The sequence below is a fragment of the Poeciliopsis prolifica genome, unplaced genomic scaffold (assembly GCF_027474105.1).
Source record: "Poeciliopsis prolifica strain line A6 unplaced genomic scaffold, Auburn_PproV2 SCAFFOLD005, whole genome shotgun sequence".
NCBI lineage: Eukaryota > Metazoa > Chordata > Actinopteri > Cyprinodontiformes > Poeciliidae > Poeciliopsis > Poeciliopsis prolifica.
The window spans coordinates 16700868-16725707 of NW_026562380.1; the positions used below are offsets into that span (position 1 = coordinate 16700868).

A 24840-nucleotide genomic window follows, 5' to 3' on the forward strand; every position below is an offset into this window, starting at 1 on the left:
CACCCATGTTCAAGTTGCCCAGGGCAGAGAACCATGCTGCATGCAATATTTGGCATGAACATAAAAATATGCCTATTTGAAAGCACACAAATGCTCAACAATTTTGCCTTTTTGTTCCAAAGGGAACCAAATGGCCAAAGAGATGTTTACAACTTTGTTGTGAATTAAATCTGTTATGGAAGAAGTCCAAATTCAAAAGAGTTACCCAGACTGAACATGAAAACTGATTACACATTAGTCCAATTAAGTATGTTGGTTATTTTATACTCATTTATCAGCTCAAATCAAAACTGATCATCACGCAATCTGTGTAGGTATTTGTTTGTTTGTTAGTCTCTTCTACTACGAACGTGTTCATGTCAAGTGAAAAAACAAAAACATTTCACGTAGCTTCACTTTGACTCTCCAGACAGCTGACTATTTGTTTTCTTCCTGCTGCCGCATGAGGAAGTGCAGAGAGACCAAACTATGACAAGAAGATAAACTGATCCTTCTTACGGCACATTTTGGCATCTGACACACAAGCAAGGAAACATTCTTCATATCTGAAGCCCTTATTGCACGCTGGCGACAACTCACGACATGCTTCGGGCACTGCGCCTGTGTTTTTATCTGTTAAACATTGTCATGGACAAAGCAGATTGCCTGAGATGCATAGTTTCCATCTGGGTCATAAAAAAGAGCTGCAGGCCTATTTTGACTGCTTAACATGCGCAATTAATGAGTGACCTGTGCACGCACACGAGCTGGTTCCTTCCGATTGCTATCTGTCTGGCTACAGTGGAGAAAAATAAATAAAAGAGACACAAGGAAATCAGTTAAGCTAATCACTTCTATTGTATTCTCTTATAAACAGTACAACACCCTGACGCTTCTTAGGGTTTTCTGCTAGCATCTGGAGATAGCACAACTGTATCTCTAGAATAAACACAAAGATATGCATAGACACAATTCAATCTCAGTTGATTTGTTGTGACGATTGAATTTAAATGTAACCATTCACGCCTAATGTGCAGTAACATGTTTGTTTATGCAGCACTTGTGAAATCCCAGAATACCCTTCTATATTCTTAGGGCTTTTCCTTCATGTCTTTTTTCCAATATTTGCTGTTTTTTGCCCTTTTTTGCCTCAAGTTTTGTTACCAAGCTACCAGTCAACACAAACTTTCGCCGGCAGCACAGCGCTTAATAAGTCTTCTATTGTAGATGATGCCGATATAAACAAGTCCACTGGAGCACTATTTTTGATCTTTATTGCTGGAGGTGACAGCCTTGCGTGCTTCGCTCTGTTTTCCAATCGAACCAAACAACAAACACAAAAACAGAATCAGAAGGACGATGAGAACCGCTGAAACTCCATGAAACGCTTCACTGGCTGCTGCAAAACGATAGAAAAATATGTAACTTTTTCCACGTCATGACTTTTTTGGTGTTTAAGAACGATGCAGCCTAGAAAATTCATCAGATTTTGAAGTCATGTCCTGTGATCCTGACACTGAGGTGATCTAAATACAGCCAGTGGCTATTGTAATACCTTTAAGGTGTGAGCTACACACTGAATCGCAACACAAAATATTTAGCTCAGCAGAACATCATGCAGAAACAGCTTCACGATATGCTGTAAATTTGTATGTAACATGCATATCACAAAAAATGTATTTGACCGCAATAAGTGTTAGCTAATTATGTAAGGATTTCTATGCATATTTGGTGACCTTTAGCCACATAGAAATCTTTTAGAAGATAAAGTGTTTGGTGAGCTTGTCAGAAATGCACTAACGTTGTTAAATTACTTGTTTATTTATTATAAGTCATGTGGATATTGCAAAATTCATCAGCATTATTTCACATTGCGCGTTGTAGGCCATGCTGCCAGTCTATATCCCTGAGACCTCGACACATTCACTTGTATGATGAAAAAGACAAAGCAATTTAAACAAGTGAGGAAGAACTTTGTCAATCCTCTGCTGACAAACTGACAGCTTTTTTTTGTTGTTGAGAGAACTTGGAGTGAATAAAGCAAGAAAGAAAATAAATTTGGCTCTCCGTTCACATGGAAGGACAGTAAGATTTCAGCTGAGAGACAAGAAAAGCAGCTGCCTTTTTGCTGACTCGCCATTGCCTCCTTTCAGCTTTTCTTCGCAAAATTCTCCAGAGTTTCAAACTGAAACCTTTGTTTCACTGGTGAACACACTCTGCAACATTCACAGATCCGTCATCTTCTGCTCGCTTTGCATCATTCTCTAACCACATGTGTTACATGATAAAAACCTACATTACTCAAATCAAAGATGTGCAGCCACCTAAGACAGGCTTGCTGAATCCTGAATTCATGTTAGCATGTAAATCTATGACAATGCTTCCGCTTAATATCATTTGGAACAGAGAAGAAAAAAAAAAAAATCACTGCGATCCAGATTGCCACCCACCACAGCTGACTGTGTGGCGTAGGTGCTTATTTACACAAAGAGAGGGAAGTGACATGTGACCACAAATGGTGATACAATAACAGTTCTGTCCTACGATACGTGCTGCCAACAATGCTTGCCAGATTATTTAGCCTCTGGGAATGGTTACACCGTGAAGTAATCCCTGGGAAACCAGGCATCACACAGCCCTTACACTGTACCTGACCTTGTAGCCGGCAGGTTAAAGTCAACAGGATGTCCTGTCAGACTAATTTATACATCAGACATCTCACGTTCCCACTGAAAGAATTAGGTGAACAAAGAAAAAAAGGTTTGAGGACTGGACTCGAATGACAAACACTTCCTAAAAAGTGTCAGCTGATACACCCTCTGCTCCTATCTTCCAAGCAACTCGTCCGTGTCTTCGGAGACTCTATTGTCAGGGTCCAACAAATGTCTTTCCCATTTAAGCAAAACCTTTGTGCAGGTCATCTTTAGGTGTGCGCTTTTCATGCGTTGTTAAAGAGGAAGTGTGCTCCTTTTGTTACAGCAAAATGTCTCATGGTGTATCTTGAGCACACTGCAGTTTAAATGTAGCTCTGGACTGCAGAGACCAGATTAAATTATTGATTTTAAAACGAAACGGTCTGTGTAGTAATAATAATAATGATTTCCTACCCTTTTTTTTTTTTTTTTTAAGCAATGGAAGTCGCATGAGAAAACTGCTGACTCATCAGTTGCACTGGGAGGACACAAGACAAAAAGGGGTTGGTTTGTTTCTCTTTTTGGTATAATGACTGATGAGTTACCTTAGGGTGAGTAACATTAACCGAAGCACCACCTCCCCCCTTTTCCTCTGTTCCTTGGGAGTTTCTGTGTAAAAGCGGTTTGGGCAACATGAGGGAATCAGGGGAGGATACATGTTTCTGCCTGAGTTTGTCAGTGGTTCCTCAGTGAGCCAACAGGCTGACCTGAGCCAAGTATTAGTCAATAAACCAGAATGTGTAAAAGCGTGAGTGTTACTCTTTAGTGGAAAATCCAGTCATCCCTCACGAGGAAAACTCCGACAAAAGAAAAGAAAAAAAAAAGCTCTGTGAGAGTTTTCATGTATTTACTATCAATATCATTATCAATATCAGCTCCTCCAAAACTCTGATGAAGAAGCGCTTGAGGAGCGGGCGTCGGGCTTCTGTCTGGTTTCGCATGTCGCTGCACACCCACACAAAAACTGCAGCCAGTGAAAACATCTGAAGCAGCCTGTACTGCACAGTCAGGTCTCTTCTGGCTTTCACGTGCAGAGCAGATTGTTTTCTTTCCCCCCCTTAGCAACACTTGTCATCTTTAGCCCAAATAATCGCAATTTCAGGAAAGGAAAGTTCTGAGAATTTCACAGGTTATCTGAGTTAATTGTTCATTTTAGAGGCAACCTAGACTATACAGAGATATTTTGGAGGATATCAAATATTACCCAATAGATTATTTAAATTTGAACAACAATCCATTTCGCTTCCTCATGTGTAGTGTCCAGCAGAGACATTTAAAGCTAATTGTCAGAGGGGTTTTATTGCAGGCAAATGCATGAACTAAGTTTCTGCTTGTTTCCATCTTAAGTCAGATTAGCGGCAGTGCTAACGCTAAAGTCAAACTCACTCGAGAGCTGAGATTCTTAACATGGATGCATGATATTCTGGCACTAACATCGGTATCCTGATACATAAGCATGTTTCCATGTTGTTGATGTTTCAGAAGGGGGCGGGGGTCATGTGGTATTTGTTTGGTCATGTGACTGTGATAGTGATGAAGCAGGACTGTGGGGAGAAGCAGAGATGCAGAGGGGAAGTCAGCAGTGTGGTTTTTTTTTTTTTTTGGTGTCTTTTCAAGATGTTGAAAGAATGGTGGAATATATACTGGTAAATATCGATTATCGGCAGTAACAGTAATATATTGATATCAGCCCAAATTTTACAGATCGGTGCGTTGTTCATTCTTAAGCCTCAAAGAAGGTGCATCTGTCGACTTGTGAATATCAATTCAAAACCTATTATTGATATTTCACTAACATTTCATTCTTTAAAGTCTGAAGAGTGAATTTATTTTCTTGTTTTAACACAAGTGGACAAACCAGGTGAGCAGAGTGATCACAAATAAGAAGTTTGTGCTACTTCAGCATTCCCTGTATATCCATCCCATCTACAAACTACCATAGTTTATTACAATTTTAAATATAATGTATAAAATTGACTGATCTTCTAAACCCCCCACCCCTCCCTCTTTGTTTTTTTTTGTTTTTTTTGTTTTTTTTTTTGCAGTGCACTGAAGTTTGCTCACCGTGCAGCCCGAGTCCACCGTGCTCCACAGCCATTCGCTGCAGGGCGTGGTTCATCACCTGGCCGGTGGGGCTGGGGGTCTGCGTGGCTTTGTCAGCCGTCACTGGGTGCGGAGAGAGGGGAGAGCTCGGCAGCGAGTCGCAGTCAAAGGAGAAGTATCCGCTGGACGAGCGGCGGGGAGGGCGAAATATCGACCTGCTCCGAAAAACGTCTAAACTGGCCGGGCTCACGGAGCAGGGCGGCGAGTCCGAGTCCGGCTCCCCTCCTTTTCCTCCTCCTCCTCCCCCGGCTGTGGAGGCGCCCGGCTGTGGCGCGCAGCTCCGCTCTGTGTGCTTCGAGGAACGTGTTGTTCGCGCTGAGGATGCTGGGTCTCCGCCGGTCCCCTCTGCTGGCGTTACTTCGGTCGAGCCATCGAGCAGATTTGGCGGTCTGTTGGATGAACAGAGCGTCACCGTGAGCGTGGGCTTTCATCCCTCTGCCCGGACACAACAAGCCCCTCTCTCCGCGTCCGCGCTGCGCCGTTTTTGTTTTTTGTTTTGGGGGGGGGGAGCAGCGAATGCGCATGCAGCGCAACCTGCTGCGCATGCAGCGCAACCTGCAGCGTCACGACTGGACTTTGTTCTGCAATTCTTTTATTTTTAGAAATGCGGAATCGCAGCGTTCTGGGGTTTTTTTTCTACACCCCTTTTGTTCAATAGTGCGTTGACCTTTCTAGTGTCTTTACATCAGGGAAGTCGGTGTACCACATGTGGGGGCCCTCTGGGTTATTTTCATGAGAGTCCACAGCACCTGATTCCCACAGAAGATTTTTATTTTTTTCCCCCCCCAGCACAAGCGGTAAAACCCAGTTTCCTGTTCCAAAACTGACGTCCAGCGAGTGTCTATTGTTTGTCAGAAATTGCTGATTATGGCAAGTCTTTGTTTATTTTATTTTTCTGCTGGGGAGAAGGGGAAAAAAAACAAATCCGACATATAGGAAGCGGCTGGGGCGACTTTAACTGCGTCACAAGCAGTCAACCTGAAACGAACCCGCCTCAAGAGACAAATCTGGAAGCTTTTAATGGGATCCTATTGCGGCATCTCCAGACTGTGCCAAATTGAATGAAAGCTCAGAAATGTAGCTCCAACGCAACTGCGCTCAGAGTGATCTCGCTCATTTGTCAATTTGTGTTTGGAGCCTTAACGATCCGCCTCTGTTCCAGGTAGGGATTAGAGAAAAAAATCAAGAAATTGTGTTTAGGCGCTGTTTTCTTTTAGCGCAAAACTCCTTCTTTTTGTATGCGCAGACGCGAGTTTAATAACTTGTTTCCTTTTACGCACGCATAAACCGCTGCTGCGCTTGACCTGGACGCGCCTCTCGCTCTCCTGGTGGATACATTATGATAACTCTTTTTTTCTTCCCTTTTACGAATCCCACAAGGATTTGTGCGCGAATCCAAACACGAAGAGAAACATGGAAAGCGAAACGGCAACTCACTCGCACGGGCAGCGGCTGCCAACGCACACACACACACACACACACACACACAGAGAGAGAGGAAGGGAGACGGAGGAAAAACAGGCAGAGGAAAGGGAAGGAAAGCAAAGCGCCCGTGTGATGAAATGTTGAAGGAAATCCGTCCACAGTGCACTTCACCGTCGTCGCCGTACACTTTTAAAGTGGAGTTTGTTTGCGTGTCTTTATGTCAGCTGCGGTGCAGGGAAAAAAAAAGAAGCTACGTTTCAGGTTGCACCATAAGCGTGCAGTTTGCGACATTAAGACAAACGCATATGTATATGTGCGCCGCTCAGGCACACGGAAGTCGCAAGCTTCTGGACTCTGCTTCAGTGCGTGTGCGCCTCCCACCGGAGGTGCATCGGGACGTGCAGTTGTTGCGACTGAGGTGCAAATCTATTTGTTAACAACCGCTAATTACCCCGCTATGGCCGGATCTAATTACGCACAAAAAGGGCAAGTGCGTTTGAATGTTGTTTGCTTTTTTTTGGTAAGTTTTTCTATTTTTTAATCCTTGGGCATACTTCTCAGGCTCACTAAACCCGGTGACCTCGGCTCTGCGCTGCCATCCGAAGGCACAAAGAGATCCTTAGACATAAATAATCAGCGTCTCTATTATTCCAGGAGGGGAAAATAAGCAGTTATTGCGCAAAACTGCTTGCCGTCATACCGCAAACGCGTAAAAAAATAAAAATAAAAAAAAAGAAAGGAAAGAAAGACCACTCTCTCACTCTCTTTAGCAAATGAAGAACAGTTTCCACAAAAACCGACCAACATTTGGAGCAGTAAACCAAAATCCTTTACCCCCGGTGCAACCCAACCTGCGCCTGAAGGGTCAATAAAGAAGTGGAGCTGGAGCGTGTCGTTCTTAAACACGGTAGCTTTAAAAAAAAAAAAAAAAAAAGGCACATTAATTACCGAATCGTTTTCTTCAAGTATTATTCCAACTATTTCAGTAACTACCGTGAAATAAGCAGATTGTGTGTTTATGGCCGTGTTACGCGGAGTACTTGGCAAGCTACACGTTTAATAAAGCACTCATTACGCTATAAATGCGCGTATTATGACTGTGTATTATAATTGTGACGGTGCTGGGTTCAATAAAGGACCGGCGGGACGGACCCGGATGACGGCGCTCGATCGCAGCGCACTCGCCGAAAAGCCGGCAGTGAAGCGGCGGATCATATTATTCCAATTAAACGACGCGCGCACTCAACTGTACGCTCGCGCTGCCAGACTTACCTTGAAGGGTGCATGTCAGTCACGGGACTGACATGCGTTGACACATTGGCCCCGACTTCAGACGCAGTGGGAAAGCAGTTCGTGGAACTCCCGGTGCTGGTCCACTAAGTCCAAAGCGGCGGCAGTAAATCCCGAAAAAAAAAAAGAGAGAGATAAAAAGTGGAGGGGGAAAGTCGTCGACGTCAACAAGCGAGCATATTCCAAAGTCGGACGGGGAAAGTTGGTTGAAAGGTGGTTGAGTAGTCCGTGTGGAAACTCCACCGTGTGAGGTAAACAACCTCCAGGCTGCCCTTTGTTGCTGAGATGTTTCCTTCGCTATCCGAGAAGCTACAGGGAGAATCGCTCTCCGCTCTCCGTATATAAATTGAAAAAGGTCTCTCCGCCCCGTTTTGTGACGCAGTGTTTCTGGGTTTAAATGGGGATCATAGGCGGTTCATTATCGCCCTCTGGCGTTCAACAGAAACACCTGTGACTGGAATTGAGGGGAGGGAAATGAAAGAATTGCCACAGAACTGCACAAAAACGCCTGACAAAACACACAGCTGAAACATTTAAACATGTTTAAATTTATACATTTAAATGTTGTAGATTTAGGTCTGCAGCTTATGGCCAAATAGTTGTAGGACGGTTAAGTTACATGTTTTTTCCTCATGCACAGAATGTTTCAGTTAATTCTAGAAATCCTTTTCACCCATAACATTCAAAATCCTTAAAATCAACAATGGATACATCATGGTCTCATAGCTTTTTAAATCAAAGACTATGACATTAGAATACATGCAAAACTGCACAGAGTTAACACAACCCTGTCATTTTCATACTCAACAAACTATTTTGTTTCTTAAGCTACCAGGTATAGATTGTTCATCATTACCTTTGATTGCGATAATACCAATAAAAACGTCCCCACTGTTTATTAAGAAAGGCATGAATAAATTAAATATACTTAAAAACAAAACTTTTTGCATGTACTACTATGTTGTCTTTCTAATGATTAAATGTCACATGACCAAAAAAGATGTTTTGATCTTGCAGTAAATCAATGCAGCACATGTTTATTTTTCATTTTGTCTAATTTGGCATCGAGCATCGGCAAATAAATGGGTGTTAGGCAGTATAACATAAGGATTATGAATCAAAGTAGTACACAGGTGCTCAGTTGTAGAAAATAGAAGACATTAACTCAAAGCCACACAATCGCATCGCGCGCGTTGCTTTAATCAAGCGGATGCTGTGAATTGCAAAAGCAACATGCAAAACCATGAATTGCAAACGCAAATGACAGGCCTCACTGATTCAGTAATGCTGATGCTGAACTTCGTCTCGCTGAAAGCAACAAGAGGAACCAGTCCACAGAACTCCGACAGCTGGAAGGTGTAAGGACAAAGAGAGGAGTCGAATCAATACAGACGGACGAGAGTGAGGCGATCAATGACATTTACATGTGATCAATACCGGTCAGTGTCTCAGAGTGTGGGAAAATGCTTCAGACATTTCTGTCTTCACTGTTTAGTTAGTTTTAGTGAAACAGGAGGCAATTGAGGTGATTAAAAAAAAGTGTTAGATATTTATTAGAGTTTTAATTGATGGAAACTAAAAAAATTATATTTTGAAAACTTTTCCCAATGTCCTGGACTAGATTCTCCTCTCGCACATTGATTCCTGTGTTTTGGTTCCTCTGGGTTGTTCCTGTCAGTAACTTTGATTAAACCTGTCCCACCTATTAAAAGATCTCTGCGCATGGCAAAACATGACAAAAATCTAAACACCAAGACATGGTGGAGCATTTGTTCATACCGCTGTCATGCAAACACATGTCTTTTGAAGTATTTTGTCCTTATTACACGAGGATTTCATTATGGTGCTGCTGCAGCACTCTGGAAATGAGCTGAAATTGCTGATTTGAGAGTCATTCTGACAAAGGCTTTTTACGCATTTGAGCCATTTTCCACCACAGACAAACAGCCTTTTGCTACGTTAAGAACAAAACCGTATCAAAGTAGTTGTGTCTTGCCAGCCACTCGGATACATTTCCATGAAAAATCAGTCACTCCCGAAATCACAATCATGCCAATATGTTCTAAAGATGACCAGATGTACTCAGCAAGGGCCACTGACTCACAAGACATTTGGTTCTTGTTCAACCAAAATGTTTGCGTGTTAAGTTAGCATTGTAGTAAACTCTTCAGCCTCCACTCTCGCCACTTTGGTTGGTTTTTAAAAATAGTACAGGAATGTATATATATCTATATTTGTAAATATAAACATATATGCATATATATAGATATATGCAGATATATCTATATATATAGACATCCATCCATCATTGTACACGTTTATCCCATATAGAGTCGTGAGGGACATATATGAAGGACATACATGCATGTGTGTGTGTGTGTGTCTGGCCGATACAGTGCGTTAAAATGTTCCGTCTTTTACAATGTTGACATCTGTGGTAGTCTGGCTTCCCTTCAGCCTGTTTGCTTTAACAGCCAAATAACAATTGGAGCCACTGAACGATCGATACCCCGCAGAGTTTTATGGCATCATTTAGCTGCCCCTGGGGGAATTTAAGGGTAATTACAGATTACTCACTACAGTAGACACCATTATACACAGTGGATCATAAACAGCTGTAAACTGCACTGTCGTGCCAAGCTAAGGATTTCATGCTACTGAACAAACAAACGGATGGCTGAGGGCTCAGCTGTGTTGAGATAGCTTAAATAAATCAGACAAATATCTCCCCCGTCTGACCATAACAAAAAAAAAAAAAAAATGTTTTTATGCACACTGTGGCACTCCAGCCACCTAAATATTAGATTTCTTTTTAGATATTTCTTAACAGCCACACCCATAGTTGAGGGTAATAAACCCATTAAAGCTTCTTTTGTTTTTTTTTTTACTGTTGCTATTACCACCAGAGCTTCAAATGTGGTGCGTCAGCAGTGACTTTATTCCAGCTTTTGACCAGATTGTCGCTCAGAGAAATGTCAGCGAGTGAAAAGATAGACAGGACAGATAATACAGGACAAATTATTAGAAAAAGTGAGTGGTATGTCTTCAAAATCACAAAAATGCCTGATAGAGCATACCCAAGCCCTTTGCATTAAAATAATTCAAAGTCAATTATTTGAATTCCTTTCTTAGATCGGAACCCTGTTCCTCCATCATTATTATTATTATTATTATTATTATTATTATTATTATTATTATTATTATTATTATTATTATTATTATTATTATTATTATTATTATCACAGTTCTGATTACAGACACTCTCAGTGAGTACTGGTTGGAGACATCCAAGCTTGGTCTCCTTAAGATAGCTTTCTAAATTGTTTATGTCTGCAGTCAAACATGCTGCATCTGTTTGACTCCAAAGAAATGTGGCCGTTAAGTTTGTAACACAAAAACAAATGAAAGATTTTGCCTCACCTGGATGTTTCTTGTTTGTTTTCATCCAGCTACGTACGCAGTATTGAAGATGTGAACTGGAAAGTAAAATAAAACTTATCCACTTGTAGATACGAAATGTTATATACTTGTATTTCAAACTTAGATTAAAGATTATTGCATGTTGATGTCCAGGCATTTTCCCCACCTGGCCTGGACTGTGGTGGACACACTTGACATGCAAATTTCACATGGTTGTCACTCCTTCATTCTTCAACAAATAGACAATATATGGAAGTCAGGTTACTATTAATCTGCAAAAAACATTTGCTGCAGCTTCTGTGTTTACTGTAAGCTGACCTCTTTCTTTAGGTAGGCCGTCCTAGTGCCGGATTGAAACCCATGTCACTGTCAGAACTGCCCTAATTCTCTGCAACACAAGAGTCATCGGCAACAATTCTTAAAAATCCATCGTCCAAATTACGTGTCCAATGTTGTGGCCTCATGCTGGATTGTACGTTGGGTTATAAAATCACAGGAATTATTTGCAAACATGTGAATTTGTGTGTTTTGCTCTTTTATGTCATGACTCGGTCCAAAATGTTAATGAATACTAACTGGTCAGGACTTTTTGTAAATGTGAAAACCAGTTGTAAGATTCACTTTTAAAAAAATAATAATAATAATTTCTGTTGCGCTTTAATTACATAAGCAGGTTGTGGTCCAGTTTAAGGTAAAAGTTGTGCTTTAAGTGGTGAATGGGTAACGCCTAAGGAATGCATGATGTCAGAAGAGAGTCCCATGGGGACACAAAGAGAAATATGTGTGCATGTGTGTGTGTGGGGGGGGGGTGTGCGTGTGTGTGTGTGTGAGAGATCCTAGACATTGAAGATATTGACTGCTACTCATTGGGTACTAATGGGAAGCACCATGCAGTTCTTTTGCGCTGAAGCATGACACCCTCACCCACAGTAAGACAATACTGACCACCTGGTCCGCACTAATACTGTGTGTGTGTGTGTGTGTGTGTGTGTGTGTGTGTGTGTGTGTGTGTGTGTGTGTGTGTGTGTGTGTGTGTGTGTGTGTGTGTGTGTGGGGGTGTGTGTGTGTGTGTGTGTGTGTGTGTGTGTGTGTGTGTGTGTGTGTGTGTGTGTGTGTGTGTGTGTGTGTGTGTGTGTGTGTGTGTGTGTGTGTGTGTGAATGTGTCCACAATGAAGGCTGGCTGTAATGCGAGAGGTCAGGACACAATGGAGCTGTGACTCTGAGGACGTAACACCATGCTGAGAAAGGTCACAGCTAAGTGGCAAAATGCTCCACACCCACAGTAATGTTGGGACAGTGTTTGTGTTCTCCATGCTACTACTGGTCTCACCAACCCTCGCTCTAATCAATTATCAGCTTCAATTGAGAATGTCACGGCAGCGCACTCTTTATTGGAATTTGATTGGCTTACTTGAGTTTTATGCCGCACGCAAACTGTGTAGCTAATGATTGTTTATTGTTCTTTCGGTAGCTCATCCGCAAACGCCTTGCACAATTCTTTCCCCTCGAACATTTCGTCTTGTTAAATGAACAAACGTTGGTTCATTTCATGTTGTTGACAAACACAAAGCAGTGCTCAACCGTGAAGCGGAAGCCACCTTTTGTATTCAAATAAAATCTCCAAAGCATGGTGTGTATCTCTGCCACTTTTTGCTGGTTAAGCCACTTAACTAGCAATAAAAATTGCTAGTTAAGCACTACTTGAATTTATTTTGGTGTATTTCCAAAAAAAAAAAAAAAACCTAATGGCTTTAGGTGTAAGCAGATAAAACTTATTATGGTTACCTTTTATTTTGGAGATGTTAGTCCGATTCTCCCGCCTGAGTCGCAGAATAATAACCCAGTTACCATGGAGACGTTAGCTGCTTTTCCAATCAAAATCCTTTCCTGCCATGTGCATCATCTTTGGTGGATGGCCATGTCTTATTAGGCTTGCATTATGACATACTCCTTCAGTTTTCCCATTATAAGTGTCTCAGTGCTTCTTTAGATGTACAAAATGTTTTCTTCCTTTAAACTTTTCCATAATTTCACCCCCGATGTGTCTGCCTTGTTCCCAGCTCTTCAATAGGCTGTTGTGATAAAACACACATGTATGGAGTGTATCTACTAGTGAAGTGACTTCATAACATCTGCACTGCGTTTTGGGGATGTGTGTAAATGGATTTAAAGACATAGTGTGCCTTTCAAACTTGTTTGTTAAATGTTTTGAAAATGATCTTTTTTTTTCCGCTTCCCAGTTATGCACTGCTTTGTGTCAGTCTATCACATAAAATCCCGCTAACTAGATTGAAGTCAGTGGCTGAAACATAACAAAATGTAAAGAGATTTAAGGCCAGTATGGTAGGAGAGAACTAACGTTCACATTTGGCATGTGGCATTTAAGAGCTGCATCAATTCACATCTTGTCAAGGTAAATGAACATTGTTGAGACGAAACGGCAAGAAGCTCAAAGTGCTGGCTTGAAACGCTGTGGCAGAGCCAGATGTCAGTTTGATCTGTTGCTGCAGGACAAACTGTTCAGCTCTACTGAAAGTCAAACAAACCAAAAAAAAACCAAGACATTTGTCACCTTGCACTGCTTCATCCAGACTTTTACAACTGCACAGGCACAGAGGGTCTAATGGTTAACGCTTGTCGTAACTCACACAAATAATAATTGAAGCTTTTTGCCCTTTCTCCATTTTTGTCTAGCTTGTTGATCGTCTTCAGCAGTCTGGTACTACGGTTGTTCTCACTTTATAGGGATCAAACAGCAGCGACAGGCACAGAGCTGTACGCGAGCACACACACACACACACACACACGCACACACACACACACACACACACACACACACACACACACACACACACACACCCACCCACACACACACACACACACACACGCACACACACACACACACACACACACACACACACACACTCACACACACACACACTCACACACACACACACACACACACACACACTCACACTCACACAGCTCTGCATTTACCAAGAAAACATGGAGCAGCATGTCTGGTGGTCCATGCCAGTCTTTGACGTATGTTTTGCGTGCGAAATCCTGGAGGATAAACAGCGGGCTCAATGGATTCAAACCCAACACGGCAGCGCCTCGACAAAACCTGCAGTCATCACGATGCAGGACCAGTGTGTGTGTGTGTGTGTGTGTGTGTGTGTGTGTGTGTGTGTGTGTGTGTGTGTGTGTGTGTGTGTGTGTGTGTGTGTGTGTGTGTGTGTGTGTGTGTGTGTGTGTGTGTGTGTTTCATGCCTGCAACAGATGAAATAATTATTTGGAGTAGGAAAGAGCCATATTTAAAACTAAAATAAATGATACATTTCAAGTATTTCTAATATTTATGTGCAGCTTTTCAAAGTTTTACACAGATTTACCATATATGTTTCCAGTCCTGTTTCCACTTCATGTTTCATCTAAAAATACGACAAAAAGAAGTGATATCAGGCTTACAGATTTCTGACAGGCAGATGTGAATGCTCTCATTTAGACGTTTTTCATAGTGACATGAAATTATTATCAATTATTGGCCCTAAAGTTGGCTCCTATGTGGCAAGACGACGACATGAATCCGGGTTTGGACGCGAGTAGCAACAGTAAGCACCAGACATTAACTTTTGCACTAAACAAATCCTTACATCAGTCAATTACAGCAGCAATTGGAAGATTGGGCATCCTACAAAACAACCCATTTACGCATTTCGTCATTTTAGATGTATTGCATTTTATTCGGATTTTCGGTGACAGACCAATATCAAGTTAGGAAATGAAAGTAAAATCACAGATATTTTTTTATTTTTTATTTTTGCTGTTGTTGTTTTGTTTTGTTTTCTAATCAATTGACTTAACACTACATTTTACAAAATGCAAATATGCAAACACATCAGACAGATTGTGCACAAACATTTGCTGGAGTTTCCCTTATTTCCCCTGAGTAACAATTATTCTCCAGAGCCCAGAACAAAAGGCGACATGCTGACTATTAAAAATGCTCAACAAGCATTTAAAACTTCTGGTGTGCAAGTGGTTATTGACACAGTGCTAAATAAAGGGCTAATCACACATTAAGGTGAGAAAGAGTGCTGCACACGTTATTGAAGTAAAAATGGCTCCAGTAATGAAGACGTCTTCATTACAAAATCTTTATATCCATCATCATGTGCTCAGCTGAGGTCGGGTAAGCGCAACACTTAACCAGATCAGACATTAAACGGAAAACAAAATAAAAATAAATCATTATTTCATAACCTTTTTAAAGACTGCGAGTGCAACAAGTGAACAGATCTACTGATTCAGATTTTGTCTTCCCAATAAATACTTGAAACCAGAACTCAACCATATGCACCTCCTCTTTATAAATTCTGGACGACCTAATGTCCCTCAAAAACCAGGATGCAAAGGTTTTACCTTATTGTTCAAAATAATTAGATCATTACAAAATAAAAATAAAAAGACAAAATCATTCTGGGAAACAACATGGAAAAATCTCTTAGTGACAACCAGAGAGGGTCTCGATCTGTTTCAGAGGTAATTGGGTCGAATGAGATAACAGTACAAAAGTGTATGTGTGCAAATGTGTTTTTTTCCACTCTTTGATTTGACCTCAGTTGGCAGTTAAGACCAACACAAGCACACTCTAGAGACCATCCTTTAAAGCACCCAGGTCTATATTTCCATTTCCTCTGTTCACGCTGAGCAGTTGAAGCAGCTTGCTAATCACCAGCTATTCTTTTCCAATAAACAAATCAACTTTCTGCTCTCAAAGCACAGCTCAGTTTGCACAGCTTTTTTTTCTCACGACTGTCAGTTTGAACATTTGCATGTGCACTGATAGCGACGGTAACATTTTAATAACTGTGTCCTGCGTCCTAAAAATTAGGACGGCAACTCGTCCTAATTCTATAGGCTTTTCAGCCAAGAATGACCGATGCGTTCCTGATAATCTTTTATCTGGAGAGGCTTACATAAGGCTTTGTACACCTTTTAAAACACCTGGTACTTGTCATGTAGATGGTGAGGCTATCATAAATAATTTCAAAACCTTTTCACGTATATATGGTATTTATTTTGGAGAATTACAAATAAAAACTAGTAAATCTGTTAACTGAAGTCAGAGGTATTCAGTCAGACTGACTGAAATGTACATTGGATTATGAAACAATGTTCTGCCAGTATTAGACATATGAAAAAGCACCATTTTATTTATTTCTACATTTCATCCTCCTCACAGTTTCGTTTCTACAGCTGAGCTGTACAGGATAAATGGGACAGTATTTATGTATTTATGGAATTAGCTTTGAAATTTCTTTTTTCTTTGCATTACATTTACATAACCTGGCACTTAAACATGGGTGTGTTTAATCTGAGACCCCATGGCGATGGAACATTATGACTGTTTACATGTTTCTCTCAAAAGACCCTTCAAATTCTAAATGATGAACAATTTTTGTGTTCTTGAAAGAAACATCACAAGCAAGCCCTGAGCACAAAATGATAATACAAACTCAGAAACATTTGCAGATTGTGGGATGTTAAAGCTGCAGTATGTGCCGTTTATTAAAAAAAAACAAAACTGTCTTTATTTTTTACATGTTTGTTGAAACATCTCATATTGTGATATACAATATGAGACATAATCTGTGAAAATAAATAAATAATAAATTAAGGTCCTTCACCTCCTCCCTGAGCTACTATTTCTGTCTGAAAAACTGTAAATATCACCTGTGATCAATTTTAGAAATAATATTAAATGGCATTTATTAGGATTATTGGACGGTAGGTTAAATGTCAGATTAAAACACAGTTGCCAACCAAAGACAAACAAAAGATGATCATCACATGGCAATTTAGGCCGAAGAAAAACGGTCTAGTCCAAGCCTGCGGCGACTTGAGGGAAAAAAGACTCAACACCTGACTCGTAGTTACAAAAGAAAAAAAAGAAACAAAAACAAAAAAAAAACAACTGTGAAACTTTCTGATTTGCACCAAATCTTGATGACACAAATTGTCAAACATCCAACCAGAATTATCTGGGAAGCTTGTTGATGGGTCCTGTAGCCAGTGGGTTGTCGGTTCAAATCCCCCACTCTGTCTGCCTCAGTCACTGTCTCTTGTGACTTTGGTAAAGAAATTGGAAAAGAAATTTCACCTCGGTGCTTGTCGGAGCCCTCCGACCGAATGGCCTGCCGCAGGGCAGACACGGCTACCATGCGGCTCACCACCATCAGTGAATGAACGTGGGGATCAAAGCTCCTGCACCGTGAGGCGCTTTGGAGCTGATAAAGAGCTACAAAAACTACAGGCTCACAAAGCCCAACTCCACGCACCCGGCTTCATGTCACGAAGCACAGCCTCATGACATTTTCATGGCAAGCGCATTGGCAATGTGAAACCGAATCTCTCTCTCTCTCTCTCTCTCTTTCTGCAGTCAAATGCGACACACTCATCTGGAGCACGTGAATATAAAACCCACCACACACTCCCATCGAAAACCCAAAATGTGATATTTCAGAGACAGGATGCAGATATTTAGATGAAAGAGGCAGAAAAGGCGGAACGCGCAGTCGGTGTTTCCCCTGCGTAAGGCGTGGTGACATTTTAATGTTGTCAAAAGGTTGTTTTTTTTAAAATCCATAACAATTCTTCTTTAATCAGAAGACACAGTTTATTCATTATTTGGTTAATGTCTTTAGATATCAATATTAATAGAATAAATGGCTTTTTTTTTACGTGAATGTTCAAGGGGAGTTTTCTTTTAATTGGCATTTGTAAGAGAACAATTATATCAATTGTGAAATTGAACATCCCCTCTGTCATTCAGTTGTAATTGCTACTACATATCTGGCCAATTTATATTATTTGTTTACATTAATTAATTACAGCCGAAACAACCCCGTGGCTGAATGTGAAATCAATCTTCAGTGTATATTTCATTTAGGTCAGTAGTCATTTAGGCTCGACAAACTCAGAAAATATTTGAATACTTTCAACAAAATTCCAAAATTTGTGAGAAACTGCTCAAAATACAGCTGAGGATTAGAAGTAGAGGTTTGATGGACAGCTACAAAGACCCACCCCAATCTCTAAAACATCCTGGAGAGTTTTTCTCCAACACCTGTTGATTTTTTGTTATGCTACCATGAAACCTTCAGCTGAGATCAGTCCCAGCTCTCGTCTGCATTTCGGTCCAACTTTCCAAACACCACATCTAAACGACTTCGCCTCATCCCCAGTAACTCGCTTCCTACAAGCACGTGAACAATTGCAGTAAATCCAGTTTGCAACGGGGCTTGAGTGACAAAATGAGCAACTAATGGCACAATGGACAGATTAGACTTTTGAGAAACATTGAGACTGAGTGGTTTACCACATCAAAGTCATCTAAAGTAGCTAAAATCTGCAGCATGCAGCATCTAAACTGTCACAGCCTTTGACAGGGCCACATTTCAGACATTTTGGCAGAACACCTCCTGACCGTTTGACTTTCACTTAACAAATATTCACTGGTTTAATTAAGCAGAACGGTTTTCACTAACAACTCTCGACAAACCTAGCGGGGCCAGAAATTTTACGTCTGAGTTGCAGAAGACAGCAAGGCATGAGGCGACAGTCATCTTTCTATTTTTATTTTTTTTTTGTATACACACATGTAAACAGCATGTTCCACAATAATATATCTGTGTGTGAAGTTTCCACAGAGAGGAGTGGGCTGACTCAAAATGAGAGCTAAGGGCTTCCTCTACAAGCTGGTGAGAAACAAGATGAGTGGAAAACTGGTTTTACACATAAACGTAAACACACACACACACACACACACACACACACACACACGAACACAGCATTTTACAAACCTCTGCAGACAGATACTGACGAAAAAACAACGACAAAATACTCTATAAATAAAACATGCAGTGTGAAGGTGCAAAGTTGCTCCAAATACATACAGTGGACAGTATGTGACGGTATGTAACACCATCCATATACATATGGATGGTGTAACAAGTGGTATGCACATAAACACATACCTCTGTTTAAAAGGCCACCTATAACAGGAAGCAGACAAATAAAATCAGTTTGTGTCGACCATGAATAAATGTATCTTGGTTTAAATAACATAATAACTCCCACAAGAAGATTTCCTTCAAGGATGAAAGTATTTAACGACATGTTTCTGTTTAGAAGGATGTTTTTCTGGCCTTCGTCGAACAGGAAATTGACAGGAAACAAGGTGGAAAAAAAACCCCGAAAAAAAAAAACATGCAGCAAATGACCTGAGAGCCAGAACCAAACCAGGACAGAACCTGAGCCACCCAACGGCCTCTAATGATACATAAACCAATTCACTTAATTATTACAGTTATTTATCAACATAAATTTATGCCAGATTCAATTAAAGTCCAGCTCTCATACAGTCTGTTGAATTCCAGTTATTTCTGGTCAACTCACAGAAAGTCATGCTCAAATTTATATAAGTAGAATTAGATTCAATAAGTTACAGAAAGTCTCATCTCGGAAAAACTCAATGATCTTTGTGAGCTTCCCAAAAAACAAATGTGTGTAAACTCCTGAAATTAAAAGGCTTTCTGTATTCCCAGCTCAAATATTAAATGCAGATTTCTGTTTCCTTTGTTTTTTTGGTCAACAGCTGCGAAAATCCATTGATTTTATTCAGTGTATGCAAATTTGTGCTTTCAAAACTTACTGACACAATGTGCAGATAAAAACAACAAATCAAGCTCAGATTATTGTTTTCAGAGGACATCGGTGCGCATTTCGTTCGCCCAGAACGTCTGGTTTATTCAGACAGGTGTGAACGCGCAATCGAACTCTGATGCCGACCAAAAAAACCCATTAAAACAGTTTTTAGTCAGCCTGAAAACAACAGGTTTCGGTTCAGCTGAAGTGAACTCTGGTGTGGATGCAAGCGGACCAGAGACCACTCCAAAATCAGGAAGGACTGATTTTGCAGGGCATTTTGGGTAAATGCAACCAACACAAACGTGAGTGTAACACTATAGGCGGAAATGGTTTGTGTGTTATTTTTTTTTAAGACAAATGAGAAATCCCACAACCCACTAAAAATCTGACGCTACTCCATTTTTGCGAGGCGCTCGTGTCTTCCTTTGAGATTTTGGGTCGTTTCCTTCAGGAGATCTTGACGCAGCGCCATCACAGGCGGGCAGGAGCGAGGGATGGCAGACCAGAGCTCGTTGAAGAGCGCATCGGCTCTCGCATCGGCTCTCCATGCGTGTAAAGGAAAGAGGCTCATTTAAAAATCATAACCCGTTGTTGAATTTTGATTCAATGCTTTAGAGGTCACAACAAACCATAAGCATAACCTTCATATTATGTAAAGTGGAAATCAAAACTCTTGATGTGACTGAGAAGAAAAACAAAAGTGACAAAAGACAACAGACTACAAAACAGAGGGAAGTGCCACAACAAAGGACGACACCCTCAACTTTCCTCTGTTTCTTTTTTAAAACGTTTCTTTGACTGTGTTGTTCCTGCATGCTATGCGGTTTCTTTTTTTTTTTTTTTTTTTTAATTATTAAAGTTTTCATTATTTTTCAGAACACATGTACATAGCCCTTCCCAGTCCTCCCCATATCCCCCTACAGAAAAAAAAAGCAACCAGGTCCCCACATATCAAATCATTACAATTTTCACCAAAAAATGGCATATACAAACATCCTCGGTGTTAACATAATCAACCACATTAAACAGAAGTTTATAATAAGTAGTGTTGTCAAAACAGCAGTTCCTCAAAGGGGTTTACTCGTCCCGATATTGCAGGAAAGAAAATTATTCCAGGATTTCTTAAAGTTTTCTAAGTCATCATTTAGCTTAGCCAGCATTTGTTCATATGACACTATTCCCAACATCAATCCCAACCAACTTTTAATATTCGGGGCAGTTAATGATTTCCATAGTCTGAGGATTATAGTCTGAACAGGAACCAAATTTTTACTGTACCACGATATGTTAGGTATCACTGTTTGATCCCCCAGTAAGCATAGTCTTGGTGACATGAGTATCTCCACACCTATCCACTTCCCAATGTGTTGTAATACTGCTTGCCAGAATGGGGAAATACATTTACATTCCCATATCACGTGTACGAAAGTTCCTGCTTCCGTCCTGCATTTCCAGCACAAATTGTTGGCAAGTAGGCCAACAAGTAGGCCCATTCTATGGAGCCTGGACGGGGTGAAATAAAATCTATGCGGTTTCGATATTCAAACAGGGAACTCCTCTCGCACTTTGGCTGCTTGCAAAAAAATGTAAATAAACTTTTACTCATCCGGCTTATCTTAGTCCTCTTTATGATTATTTGTTCTCATCTTCCTTTCCCTGTTCCTGTCACTCTTTTCTTTTGTCTGTTTTCTTTCTTTCTTTGTTTATTGTTTTTTCTGTTGCTCTGTGCAAAAGTGCATGTGTCTGTGGGTGAGTGGGAGGACAATAAAGAGCAGAAAAGGTTACGTCTTGAAGGTGTGAAAGTTTGTGTTTGTTTTCTTTGGCTGCTGTTAAAAATGCAGGAAAAAAAAACACAGAAAAAAACCCAAAAAACAATTAAGTAAAAAACACAATCCTTAAAAAAAGCCCAAAACACTGGAGTGCTAAATGTGAACTAACAGGGAAGCAGTCGTGTTTAGACTATTCATGGGGCTTTATTTCTTAATGCATCCATGTGAATAATGCTCTCTGTACAATCTACAAAAAAGAACATTGAATGAAAAGGAATGTGCAGCTGCACACGGGCTTTTCTGGAAAATTTTTAATTGGGCAGCTGATGCATTTGTGATGGATGCATGTAGCTGCAAGCTACAGTAGTTTACAAAAGTTTTTGATACTTTTTCACGTCACAACCGCAAGCGTTGTGACGTGTCAACAATAAATAAATAAATAAACACTTTTGTGAGTCTTTGTCACCACACACAAAGTTGATCTCAGGATAATGTCTTGAGAGCATGCTCCAGTTTTTCCACTCCAGGTTATCGATCAGTTCTATTTAAGCGTGTTAGCGGCTAACAATGTCACAGTGTAGTTTTGTCAAGCCCTGGGAATCGCCACAGCAGATACGATCCATTTCAAGTGTCTGAGTGTCCATGGTCTAGCAGAAAAACAGTTTGGCGGCATAAAGCAAAAAATATCTTGAGTGGAACATTTTCATGGAGAAAACATGAATCAATCTGCTATCAGCGTGTCGCGTTAGTGTGGATTCAGCCGAGAGCAGAAGTTCAATGGCGTTTATTATGGCCTATTTAAAGTCATGCGAGGTTAGTGAGTGCATATGTGATGTATTATAGATGGATTCTCACAAATTATAGAATGTGACAAAATATGTTAATGACTGTGGACCAGACTGCCTCAAGATGTGAGAGGACAGATCAACTGAACTGAGCCAACAGCGCCCCTCGAAGGCAATTCAATGCATGGACGAGGCATTCACCAGTCGTTCACCATTCCGACTTCAATGCCATTTGACGCTGGTTTGAGAAAGTCACGGTCTTGTTGTTTTCTACAGGACATTTTAAAAATGGGAAACAGCAGCCATGTTTTGTACAAACCTTTGTCTGGAATCAGAAGAGCAACACCAAACAGGAACCAAATTTTTACTGGAGTTTAACACAAACATTGAAAATCAGAAAATAAAACTTAAAGGTTTTGATTCTCATAGGGTAGGAGTATAGGTGTTTTTTTTTTTTTGTTTTGTTTTTACTTTTGTGTGAAACCATCTAAATAATTATGGGAGCTGCAGTTACAGTTATGGACGTAGTTCTTGGCAGCCCTGCTAGAGTTGTGTACATGCTTTTAAATGAAGTAGTATAAACACACTCAGAACATTTTGGAAAAGTACAACCTTTAAACAAAGTGTCCTCTGCTCATCCTGCAGGCTGCCTATAGAGTTTACATCTGGGGTTTTTGCATGTCATGCTTTTCCTCATGTTTGTCTCTTTTTATTCCAACTCCGCCTAGTTTGCTGGCAAAAATTTGAAAGTTTTTTTGTCTCACATGAACAAAGCGCCCAGCTCCAGGTAAAGTCCCACTGGAGTTTAAAATTTTTACCCTTGTGATGGGGGGAGAGAAAAATACCAATTATGCGTTAAAGGATAGTACATTTAAAACCTGAGGCTATGCTCACATTAATTATACAAATAGTAATAATGCGCCAGTTTGACGCTATGAAACTTACCCAACATTGCGACTACAGTTAATGTTCTGCAACAAGTGGAAAACATAGGCAACACGTGTTTATTTGTCCTATCACAGAATTATAAAGATCAAATTGTGATGATCAAAATCATCATATGAAATAATAACTTTCATTTATGTTATTTTGTAAATTGTTAACACTAAAAAATATGATTTAACTTACAAAGACAAAATGATCGAACATGGTGATAACATAAATGGGTCCTGGAATGATATCAGAAGCATTACCATATTCCTTTTATCAATAATTTGGCAAAAAAAAACCTTCAAAGTTTCTTAATGTCAGGTTTAACACCTATTAAACTCAGATTAAACAAACACAGGAAAGACAAGAGAGTTAGATTCTTTCTTACTAGCGAGGAGAACAGACAGAGATGTGCTTCCAGTTACAATTTCCTACCGCTATGAAAACACATTCGTCTGCTCCTCTCTTTTTATTGTTGTCAGGATCCCTAATCACAAAGAACGCTGTAACTCTAAAGGGAGGGGAAAACACTTCATCACATAGCTACAGCGCCAATGACAATCACTAACTACAACACAAGGTATCTTGCACTTGATAGTCTCGTTCCAGACACATAGTTAAACAGAGCAAGTTGCACATCTTCACAGTCATAGTTTTATAGCAATCTGGTCGGTCAAAGAGGCCTTGCTTCCCGATGAGAGATAACCCTGCAGAAACCTGTTGTCACTGCTTTCCTTCAGTGAGGCCTTCTGAGAAAGGAATCAGAGTAAATCAACAATACAGAAACATTCTTAACTCTAAGATGAAATTAAACAATAAAAGCATATAAGAAAAGATACATTATAAAGAGGAATGAGAAGAACAAACATTTGATTAATAACATCACAGTTTATCCAACACTTAAAAATCAATAACTAAGCACTGAAACAAAACGACTGCAGCGTGGTTTATAGCGACGAGCGATAACAGATGAATAAGTTAAAACCTAAAAACAAACAGGAGGCAACATAAACAATGGGTGGGTGTGGAAGTGTCTACTTTTCACCTGTGCTTCCTCTGGAGCAGCTTGTGTCTTAAGCAATGTCTCTCTAGCCACAGAGTGTGTGTCTAAGTCATGTGGTGAAACACACACACACTCATAAACGCATACGTACGGCGACACCATGCACCTGGCTGCAGCTTGACAAAAGTTTATCAGAGAGTCAATCTTGTGGAAACCAACAACGCAGGTGTCATTTGTATGCATGTGTGTGTGGTGGGGGGGGGGTGTGGGGGGTGTGTGTGTGTGTGTGTGAGAGAGAGAGAGAGAGAGAGGGAGAGAGAGAGTCAAAAAGAGAGAGAGAGGCATCCTTTCCCGACTGACATCAGCATTGCTGTCGTGACATTCAGCAGCATTTGTGGTTGAATTACGTCTAAATGGCGGGTTTAAATCACAAGAAAGAAATTATTTAGATTTTATGGGACAGAATAAAAAAAAATCTGAAAAACGCAACTAGCATCAAAACAGGTCTTCCTGTGTTGTTATCAAACACACAATATATATATATATATATATATATATTTTTTTTCTTTTAATGGCAAATACATATAAAATAGCAAGTACCGCCAATGGATTCATCGCAGTGCTTTAGATTGTCTAAAGACATAAACATTCCTCCTCAAATTCACATTGGCTTTAAAAATGTCAACTTATAAAAAGCAAAGGAAAGTCAACACAGACACTGGAACGAG

At 40.4% G+C, this 24840-nt stretch overlaps 1 protein-coding gene across 3 annotated transcripts in view; it reads right to left on the reverse strand.

The window, feature by feature from the left end:
- Positions 1–7779, reverse strand: part of LOC129360005 (bcl-2-like protein 11) — a 31515-nt gene extending 23736 nt beyond the window's left edge. For all 3 annotated transcript variants that reach the window (XM_055030039.1, XM_055030038.1, XM_055030037.1), the window contains exons 1-2: positions 7473–7779; positions 4737–5164 (exon numbers count right to left, since the gene is read on the reverse strand). In XM_055030039.1, the coding sequence (XP_054886014.1) occupies positions 4737–5164; positions 7473–7486 (442 nt within the window). In that variant the 5' untranslated portion in view covers positions 7487–7779. The remainder of the gene's footprint in view (positions 1–4736; positions 5165–7472) is intronic.
- Positions 7780–24840: the final 17061 nt, after the last annotated feature.